This window comes from Bufo gargarizans, chromosome 1 (assembly GCF_014858855.1).
Source record: "Bufo gargarizans isolate SCDJY-AF-19 chromosome 1, ASM1485885v1, whole genome shotgun sequence".
Taxonomy (NCBI): domain Eukaryota; kingdom Metazoa; phylum Chordata; class Amphibia; order Anura; family Bufonidae; genus Bufo; species Bufo gargarizans.
The window spans coordinates 125127338-125138464 of NC_058080.1; the positions used below are offsets into that span (position 1 = coordinate 125127338).

At 45.9% G+C, this 11127-nt stretch overlaps 1 gene segment (V, D, J or C); it reads right to left on the minus strand.

Annotated features, from left to right (window-relative positions):
• Nucleotides 1-2412: 2412 nt before the first annotated feature.
• LOC122940967 lies at nt 2413-3964 on the minus strand. The segment is given in 2 exon segments: nt 2413-3727; nt 3859-3964. Coding segments are annotated over 2 exon segments (357 nt in total).
• Nucleotides 3965-11127: the final 7163 nt, after the last annotated feature.

Below are 11127 nucleotides of genomic sequence, written 5' to 3' on the forward strand. Positions count from 1 at the left end.
ACACTGAGTACAATGAGTCTGAATGCAGTGGATCCAGTGAATATCTATAGCAGCAGTGTTACTGCTCGTTGCCTTCCTGATATTCAGTGGTAAGTCATAGTCATATCATATATTATTTTGGGACAGAAACATGAAAATCAAGTATTCGTGGGACACACAGACAACTTCCAATGGATCCCAGCTGTCTGTCTCTGATAGATCTGCATGTAGCACCATATAGTAACACCTCAGTCTCCTTTTATCTTTTTCATCTCAATACACAGTTTGGTGTAAAAGGTTTCAACTTGCCGTAACTTCTAACTTATTGATTGAAATTCCTGCTCTTTTTGGCCTTAGGAGTCCAGTGGGTGGTCTTATCACTTAGTAACAGCTATCTTTGTACACACAGACCGCCCACTGGACTCCTAAGCTCAGACTGACCAGTGATTTCAATCCATAAACTACAAGTTGTATTGAATCTTCTTCCACACAGCCATATATCTATCTGCTCTGGCAGAGGGGGAACAGTCCCTATTAGTAACACAAAAGAGGTGCATGGTACAAAAGGCTGAGCTTAGAAAATAAAGACTCTGCAAATGTGTTATATGCAGTCACCCAGTGGTTCACTGATAAAGGGGTTATGTTTGTGTCTACTGCATTATTGCTCTAAAAGATTGTTTTATATCATTTCATCCAGGCTATGTATATGGGGTTATTTCCTCATAGATACAGCTGCTAGGCAAAGGTGGGTCCAACCTCTCTAGTAGGGAGGTCTCTCTGTTTAGTCAATGTGTGTAGAGGACAGTGTGTGTGAGAACAAGCAGAAAGAGCAGCTCTGGAAAACATCAGGGAACAGACACATGGAGGACCCAAAGGAGACAGAACCAGATGGTATCCGTTGAGGTGGTGAAAATTTGCATTTATTCAAGGTGGTAGAACAGCCATAAAGAGGGATAATGCATGAAACAAGACTTTGAAGGTAACGCATGTATTTTAACTGATGGACTTTACAGCATTTGGATAGGCTAGAAGATTCAGGCTCCTAGTCATCCTTGACAGACAAATTGCAAGTCTGATAATTGATCTTCACCCCTCAGTAGGCACTGCAGGGTGCACACAGCGTATAGAGATGTCACCTATACAGTGTCACCTATATAACAGCTGGAATCATTGGGGACCGCCCTGAGAAGAAATACAGAAATATATGGAACTGATTTTCTACAAATGTGTCCCTCTTAACTATTCATTTAGCTTGACATATCCTGAGATGTGTAGGGTAACATATAAATATGATTATGCCAGACAGATGCCTTTATTTATTTTTTAATATTTATTTTATTTTATTATGTGGAGAAAATAATTTCTCCTGTTGTCTAATTTTTGTTTTGTTTTCATTCTATAGCCTCCTATGTACAGCATCCCGCTCTGCCAGGTTTTACAGAATATCCGTCATCTGATGGTCCATCTGTAGCCTCCTCCTGTCACCACACGGGGGCGCACATCTGTAGCGTCATTATATAACTGGGATCATAGAGTACCAAATACATTCTGAAGCTTGTGCTCTCCTCCATGTGCTGAGTGATCAGAACACAGTGCTTCATCATATATGGTCAGCATACACAGGGAGGCCGCTCTCTGTTCCTTGATGAAACGCTGTATTGAGCGAGTGTGCAGCGCGTCATCAACAAAGACACCGCGATTTTGCACTCAGCGTTGTTCTGGCCGCTTTTTCTGTCATTACTGCCCAGCACTTCTGCATTCTTTGAATTCATAGTATTCAACTAAGATAATCCAGAATTTCATCATGGAGTAAGGATCGGCTTCACATCACAGTGACAGGCAGCACATCTCCGGCCCTGGCAAGTAAGCAGCACTTCTCTCACAACGCAAGTAATAGGCAACAGGCAGGGCGGTAAGGTGACGGCAGTATATGGAGGCATTACATGTAATTAAGCAGTGCAGCCCTTGCATCGGTAGTAATAGGCAGCAGGCAGGGTGGTAAGGTAACAGCCCTACATGGGGGCATTATATCTATGGAGGGCACTACATTTATGGAGTTATTTAGAGAGAGCATTATATCTACTGAGGGCACTACAGGGGGCATAATATATACTGGGGGCACTGCGGAGGGGCATTATAATTACCGGTGGCAAGGCAGGGGCATGATGGACGATGATGAATCTCAGGTACATTCTGCTATGAATGCTGAGTATCCGCTCAGGGAGGTCCTGCTGTGTAACACTGGGTGGGTTTTGGTAATTACACAGAGAAGGGAGGGGAAGAGGAGCTCTGCTCATGTGTGTGGGGGAAAAGGCAGAGAAGAGACCATGAGACCAGTGCTGAGGGAACGCCCATAGAGCCTGAGGTGAGAGAGAAGAGCATGAAAAATGAAGCCAAATCCTAAAAACAAATAAGAGCAATTTTATTTTCTACTGCATTTAGCCAGATATGAGTTTATTCATTTTTCATGTACAAATGTTTCCTTAACCTTTAAAGGGCTATTCCAGTACAAGAAAAAAATTATTGTTCCAGCGGCTGCACGTGCTGTAAATAAATAACAGAATTGATACCCTCCTCACCAACCCTCGCAGCTGTAGTTTTGACCCCGCTACTGTCTGGAAATGGTGGGAAATGGCTGTGAATGCTGCTCAACCGAGGGAGGAAGCGTGCCCGTGAGGCAGGATGGTGGAAGCGTGCCCGTGAGAAAGCAGGGTGGAAGCGTGCCCATGAGACAGAATGGTGGAAGCGTGCCCATGAGGCAGAATGGTGGAAGCGTGCCCATGAGGCAGAATGGTGGAAGCGTGCCCATGAGACAGAATGGTGGAAGCGTGCCCATGAGGCAGAATGGTGGAAGCGTGCCCATGAGGCAGAATGGTGGAAGTGTGCCCGTGAGATAGCAGAGTGGAATCGTGCCCATGAGATAGCAGAGTGGAAGCGTGCCCGTAAGGCAGAATGGTGGAAGCTTGCCCGTGAGACAGCATGGTGGAAGCGTGCCCATGAGATAGCAGAGTGGAAGCAGTGGGAGATCTCTCTCTTTCTCTCCCTGGTCTTCTCCAGGGCCATCCTCACACTACAGACACTTAACAGGTAGAGTCTTCTTCAGGAAGTAAGGCGAGGGTCTAACCTACACCCTAAGCTCCAGAGAGGTGTTAGCCAGGGGAGATAACTCTGGCCATGCCTGTCTCATGATGAAGCATACTGGGTGTGTCACATTACATAGCAGTGTATACCATAGCATTACAGTACAGTGCATTACCTAACAATTGCAGATACTCCTGTCCACCGAGGTACTGCAACAACAGGAAAAGGCAATTTACATGAGAAGACAAAGTATAAACCACTGATCGCTCTGATGGTTTTATTCTTCTTCTGCTGTGTATGAAGCTTTATTATAGAGATATAATGGGGGAGGAGGAAGGAGGTTTTTGTACGGCTCTGTATCACTGTGTGAGAGGAAAGCTCTGATACTGCTGACAGTAATAATCTGCTTCATCGTCTTCTGTCACTCCTCTGATTGTCAGAGTGAAATCTGTTCCAGATCCAGATCCAGTGAACCGGTCTGGGACTCCTGTGTATCTGCTGCTTGCACGGTATATAAGAAGATTTGGCCGTTCTCCTGATTTCTGTTGGTACCAGGCTAAGTAGCTGCCTATACCAGAACTGGCTTTACATGACATGGTGACTGTGTCTCCTGGGGACACAGAGGTATAATCTGGAGTCTGGGTCATCACAATCTGTCCACAGGATCCTGAGGAGATATAAGAGACAGATTCATTAGTGATAAATGTCTGGATCCATTCCTAGAAATCCTGATCTGATGATGGCTCCCACTGGATAGATTTCTCTACATACAATCATAGAAGGATCTGAATCTCTCACCCTGAATAGAAATGAAGATGACGGCCAGGAGATAACTGCCAGAAACCATCTTGATGTTTCTGGAGTGTCAGATACAAAGTATAAGATGAGACAATGTGTAGAATGATACATATATATATAGAGAGAGACAGGGGAGGTGACAGGAGACCCCAGAGACCGTGGAGGGAAATACTGGGACATGTAAATTCTGTGCTTACCATGTGTGACATGAGTTATATAATGGAGAGATGAGAAGGGTTTAGAAGGAAACATCTGAGAGCTGAGAATGAAGACCTCACATAGAGGCAGTGACCAGTTAGATACTAGAAGGAACATAAGTGGATATGAATAATATAGATCTCCATCACATATGATAAATAGCAATATCCTCTATTAACCCTTGTATGTTACAGGGATTAACCAGTTCTTGTATATTCATGGTCTATCCTCGGGATCGGTTTTCAATATCAGATTGGCCAGGATCTGACACCCCGCACGCCTCCGATCAGCTGTTCAGGAGAAGGTCTGGCTCCAGAAATCGGCTCCTGAACTACACAGCTCAGTCCATTGTGTAGTGGAGGTGGTGACTACAGCGCTGCTCCCGCTGAAGTGAATGAGGATAGGCCATTAATATAAATATACAAGGACTGGACAACCCCTTTAATGACACGATAATATTATTCACATTTTAGCTGTAATAAATAGTTTTCATTTTGTCCTTTATGTCAGAGGTCTTGTTAATGGAGGAGGAATTGTAGTTTTAGGCACCATTTAGGGCACATATACATCATTTTATCAGAGGTGGATACAGAAAAAAGCAATTCTGTCATTAGTCTTTTTCTTATATTTTTATATCATTCTGGTTATTACGGTTGTGGGGGTGGAAGAATTTCAGTGTAATTTGTCATATGTCTAAGAAGCTAATTTTATACAAAATAGTCCCTTTTATTCCATGGTGTACTTAAAGAGAACCTTTCACCAGTTTTTAGTTCATGAAAGCGATACCTCACACTGCAGCCCATGTTCCCTAGATGTCATATCACTCATTTTTTTCATGAAATGTTCCTCCGTTGCGCCGCTGTGCCCCTCGGTCTGTTTAGGCGTCGTGTATTAATAGCATCGGAACAGGGAGGAGGAGACATCAGCTTTTCTTAGTGGGCGTCTCTTCTGTCTGCGCTCTCCAATCACAGCGAAGCGCGTCTCAGCCATTGAGAAAAAACAGCTCACCTTCTTCCTGGCTGTGACGCGCTCCGCTGTGATTGGACAGCGCCACAGCCAGATAGTAGAGACGCCCATTGAGAAAAGCTAATGTCCCCTCCTCCCTGTTCTGATGCTATTAATTAGCATTTAGGGCGCCTAAACAGAACAAGGGGCACAGGAGAAGCATAATGAAAAGAATTAGCGATATGACATCTAGGGAACATGGGCTACAGTGTGTGGTATCGCTTTCATTAAGTAAAAACTGGTCAAAGGTCCTCTTTAAAGGGGTTATCCCATGACTAAAGTAAAAAATGAAAATCAGACATCATATAGTACATGACAACCTCTTCATAACAAAGCTAGAACCAGCCCTGTACCTCACATGGATCCAGAGATCTCCCCATTCATTGCTCTGCTAGATTTATATGATATATATAAATCAAGTTTTATCAAGCGGAAAGGTCAAGGGGAGTGTCTTATCTACTGCAGCTCAGGGGGCGTGTCTCAGCTCTCCCTATCACAGCTCAGGGGGTGTGTCTGAGCTCTCCCTATCACAGCTCAGGGGGTGTGTCTCAGCTCTCCCTATCACAGCTCAGGGGGCGTGTCTCAGCTCTCCCTATCACAGCTAGGGGGCGTGTCCATGCTCTCCCTATCACAGCTCAGGAGGCAGTTGAAGGATGAAACTGAGCACGTGCGGCCATCTCAGTGAGCAGGACAAAGAAATAAGAAACAAAACAAACAGCAGGTGGAGCTATACAGATACATTTTATTAATTAACTCAGTGTCTATGCAAAATTTTCAATTACATGAAATTATAAAAGTAATCAGATCCAGGTGTTGGTTTAAAAACTGTAGAACATTTTTTTTCGTGGGACAACCCCTTTAACATGGAGAGAAATCCTGACAGTATCTTGGGGCCCTTGGCGAATGAGGAGTCAGTGCTGAACTTTTTCTTATGCTTGTTGTCATAAAACAACAGAATTTTCCTGCAGCTACCTCTAGGGGGAGCTGAAAAGGCTTGTAGTTTCCCATGCCCTGAGCTCCCCCTAGTGGTGGCTGCTGGCAGTTTTATAATAAAATATGTGAGGGTATTTAAAGAAGAGCATTTTGAGTTTGGCAGAGTGAGATAATGAGTGGTGGAGGCCCCTTTGGCAAATAATCTGGTGCGAGTCCTCCATAGCTTTTCATTTTTTAGAATAACAACAGCACACAAAAAAAGGGGAGCTCTCCATTTCCCCACCCATCTCAATGGTGATTGACGGCTGGCTGCTGCTCTATGTAGTTAGCTGTCAGTGTGAGGAGGACAGAGGTGGCAGGAGAGGTACACTGGACTCAACTATGGCTGTTCTGTGCTCCTTATGTGTGAAGGTACATAGCTTGACAGACAGCTAAACCTTTACCAGCAATGAATTGACAATGGAGTAGGGATGAGCGAACCCGAACTGTATAGTTCGGGTTCGTACCGAATTTTGGGGTGTCCGTGACACGGACCCGAACCCGGACATTTTCGTAAAAGTCTGGGTTCGGGTTCGGTGTTCGTCGCTTTCTTGGCGCTTTTTGAAAGGCTGCAAAGCAGCCAATCAACAAGCGTCATACTACTTGCCCCAAGAGGCCGTCACAGCCATGCCTACTATTGGCATGGCTGTGATTGGCCAGAGCACCATGTGACCCAGCCTCTATTTAAGCTGGAGTCACATAGCACCGCCCGTCACTCTGCTCTGGTTAGCGTAGGGAGAGGTTGCAGCTGCGACAGTAGGGCGAGATTAGGCTGATTAACTCCTCCAAAAGACTCCATCCATTGATCGATCTGCAGCTGTGGATGATTGAACTGCTGCTATTGAATTGCTCACTGTTTTTAGGCTGCCCAGAGCGTTTTTCAGTCACTTTTTTCTGGGGTGATCGGCGGCCATTTTGTGTCTTGTGTTGCGCCAGCACAAGCTGCCACCAAGTGCATTTAACCCTCAATGGTGTGGTTGTTTTTTGGCTAAAGCCTACATAAGGGTCAAGCTGTCACACCAAGTGCATTTAACCAGCAATAGTCTGTTTATTTTTTGGCCATATACTACATCAGGGGCAAGCTGTCACCAAGTGCATTTAACCCTCAATGGTGTGGTTGTTTTTTGGCTAAATCCTACATCAGGGTGAAGCTGTCACACCAAGTGCATTTAACCATCAATAGTCTGTTTATTTTTTGGCCATATACTACATCAGGGGCAAGCTGCGCCTGTCACCAAGTGCATTTAACCCTCAGTAGTGTGGTTGGTCAAGCTGTCACACCAAGTGCATTTAACCAGCAATAGTCTGTTTATTTTTTGGCCATATACTACATCAGGGGCAAGCTGCGCCTGTCACCAAGTGCATTTAACCCTCAGTAGTGTGGTTGGTCAAGCTGTCACACCAAGTGCATTTAACCAGCAATAGTCTGTTTATTTTTTGGCCATATACTACATCAAGGGCAAGCTGCGCCTGTCACCAAGTGCATTTAACCCTCAGTAGTGTGGTTGGTCAAGCTGTCACACCAAGTGCATTTAAACAGCAATAGTGTGGTTATTTTTTGGCCATATCCCAGTCTAATTCTGTCAGTAAACGTATACCTGTCACCCAGCGCCTAAATACTAGGCCTCAAGTTTATATCCAGCTAAATCTGTCATTACTGGTGTGGCTGGTCAAGTTATTTAGTGTCCGTCAAAGCACAGTTTTTGTTCTGGGTTGAAATACAATTCCCAATTTAGCAATTTCCTAATTTAGTGGTTTCTGCTATATCAGAGCTATTTGAAATCTATCCCTAAAAGGGTATATAATATTCAAGGTGCACATAGGGTCATTCTGAATAACTTCACACACACGCTACTGTGCATTTCCAAGTCAAATTCTGTCAGTAAACCGATACCTGTCACCCAGCGCCTAAATACTAGGCCTCAAATTTATATCCAGCTAAATCTGTCGTTACTGCTGTACTGCTGAGGCTGGTCAAGTTATTTAGTGTCCGTCAAAGCACATTTTTTGTTCTGGGTTGAAATACAATTCCCAATTTAGCAATTTCCTAATTTAGTGGTTTCTGCTGTATCAGAGCTATTTGAAATCTATTCCTAAAAGGGTATATAATATTCAAGGTGCACATAGGGTCAATCTGAATAACTTCACACACACGCTACTGTGCATTTCCAAGTCTAATTCTGTCAGTAAACCTATACCTGTCACCCAGCGCCTAAATACTAGGCCTCAAATTTATATCCAGCTAAATCTGTCGTTACTGCTGTACTGTTGTGGCTGGGCAAGTTATTTAGTGTCGGTCAAAGCACATTTTTTTCTCTGGGTTGAAATACAATTCCCAATTTAGCAATTTCCTAATTTAGTGGTTTATGCTGTATCAGAGCTATTTGAAATCTATCCCTAAAAGGGTATATAATATTCAAGGTGCACATAGGGTCATTCTGAATAACTTCACACACACGCTACTGTGCATTTCCAAGTCTAATTCTGTCAGTAAATCTATACCTGTCACCCAGCGCCTAAATACTAGGCCTCAAATTTATATTCAGCTAAATCTGTCGTTACTACTGTACTGTTGTGGCTGGGCAAGTTATTTAGTGTCTGTCAAAGCACATTTTTTGTTCTGGGTTGAAATACAATTCCCAATTTAGCAATTTCCTAATTTAGTGGTTTCTGCTGTATCAGGCCTACTTTAAATACATCCCTAAAAGGGTATATCAGAATCAAGGTGCTGATAGGGTCATTTTCAATAACTTCACACACACGCTACTGTGCATATCCCAGTCTAATTCTGTCCGTAAAACGTATACCTGTCACCCAGTGCCTAAATACTAGGCCTCAAATTCATAGTCAGCTAAATCTGTGGTTACTGCTGTGCCTGTATTAGTGTAATACGGTACCTAAATAGATAGCCAGATAGTGCTAGGTGTCTGTAAAAAAAGGCCTGAATTTGAATTCAATACATTGGGCCAAATAATATTTTTGTTGTTGTGGTGAACGATAACAATGAGTAAAACATCTAGTAAGGGACGCGGACGTGGACATGGTCGTGGTGGTGTTAGTGGACCCTCTGGTGCTGGGAGAGGACGTGGCCGTTCTGCCACATCCACACGTCCTAGTGTACCAACTACCTCAGGTCCCAGTAGCCGCCAGAATTTACAGCGATATATGGTGGGGCCCAATGCCGTTCTAAGGATGGTAAGGCCTGAGCAGGTACAGGCATTAGTCAATTGGGTGGCCGACAGTGGATCCAGCACGTTCACATTATCTCCCACCCAGTCTTCTGCAGAAAGCGCACAGATGGCGCCTGAAAACCAACCCCATCAGTCTGTCACATCACCCCCATGCATATCAGGGAAACTGTCTGAGCCTCAAGTTATGCAGCAGTCTCTTATGCTGTTTGAAGACTCTGCTGGCAGGGTTTCCCAAGGGCATCCACCTAGCCCTTCCCCAGCGGTGGAAGACATAGAATGCACTGACGCACAACCACTTATGTTTCCTGATGATGAGGACATGGGAATACCACCTCAGCACGTCTCTGATGATGACGAAACACAGGTGCCAACTGCTGCGTCTTTCTGCAGTGTGCAGACTGAACAGGAGGTCAGGGATTAAGACTGGGTGGAAGACGATGCAGGGGACGATGAGGTCCTAGACCCCACATGGAATGAAGGTCGTGCCACTGACTTTCACAGTTCGGAGGAAGAGGCAGTGGTGAGACCGAGCCAACAGTGTAGCAAAAGAGGGAGCAGTGGGCAAAAGCAGAACACCCGCCGCCAAGAGACTCCGCCTGCTACTGACCGCCGCCATCTGGGACCGAGCACCCCAAAGGCAGCTTCAAGGAGTTCCCTGGCATGGCACTTATTCAAACAATGTGCTGACGACAAGACCCGAGTGGTTTGCACGCTGTGCCATCAGAGCCTGAAGCGAGGCATTAACGTTCTGAACCTTAGCACAACCTGCATGACCAGGCACCTGCATGCAAAGCATGAACTGCAGTGGAGTAAACACCTTAAAAACAAGGAAGTCACTCAGGCTCCCCCTGCTACCTCTTCTGCTGCTGCCGCCTCGGCCTCTTCTGCTGCTGCCGCCTCGGCCTCTTCTGCTGCTGCCGCCTCGGCCTCTTTCTCCGCCTCTGGAGGAACGTTGGCACCTGCCGCCCAGCAAACAGGGGATGTACCACCAACACCACCACCACCTCCGTCACCAAGCATCTCAACCATGTCACACGGCAGCGTTCAGCTCTCCATCTCACAAACATTTGAGAGAAAGCGTAAATTCCCACCTAGCCACCCTCGATCCCTGGCCCTGAATGCCAGCATTTCTAAACTACTGGCCTATGAAATGCTGTCATTTAGGCTGGTGGACACAGACAGCTTCAAACAGCTCATGTCGCTTGCTGTCCCACAGTATGTTGTTCCCAGCCGCCACTACTTCTCCAAGAGAACCGTGCCTTCCCTGCACAACCAAGTATCCGATAAAATCAAGTGTGCACTGCGCAACGCCATCTGTGGCAAGGTCCACCTAACCACAGATACGTGGACCAGTAAGCACGGCCAGGGATGCTATATCTCCCTAACTGCACACTGGGTAAATGTAGTGGCAGCTGGGCCCCAGGCGGAGAGCTGTTTGGCGCACGTCCTTCCGCCGCCAAGGATCGCAGGGCAACATTCTTTGCCTCCTGTTGCCACCTCCTCCTACTCAGCTTCCTCCTCCTCTTCTTCCACCTGCTCATCCAGTCAGCCACACACCTTCACCACCAACTTCAGCACAGCCCGGGGTAAACGTCAGCAGGCCATTCTGAAACTCATATGTTTGGGGGACAGGCCCCACACCGCACAGGAGTTGTGGCGGGGTATAGAACAACAGACCGACGAGTGGTTGCTGCCGGTGAGCCTCAAGCCCGGCCTGGTGGTGTGCGATAATGGGCGAAATCTCGTTGCAGCTCTGGGACTAGCCGGTTTGACGCACATCCCTTGCCTGGCGCATGTGCTGAATTTGGTGGTGCTGTGACGGTATGCGAGGTGAGGTGGTGGATGATAGGTATGTTTCACCTCGCATGCGCTCTGTTGTCAGGGACTGAACCGGAATCCGGCC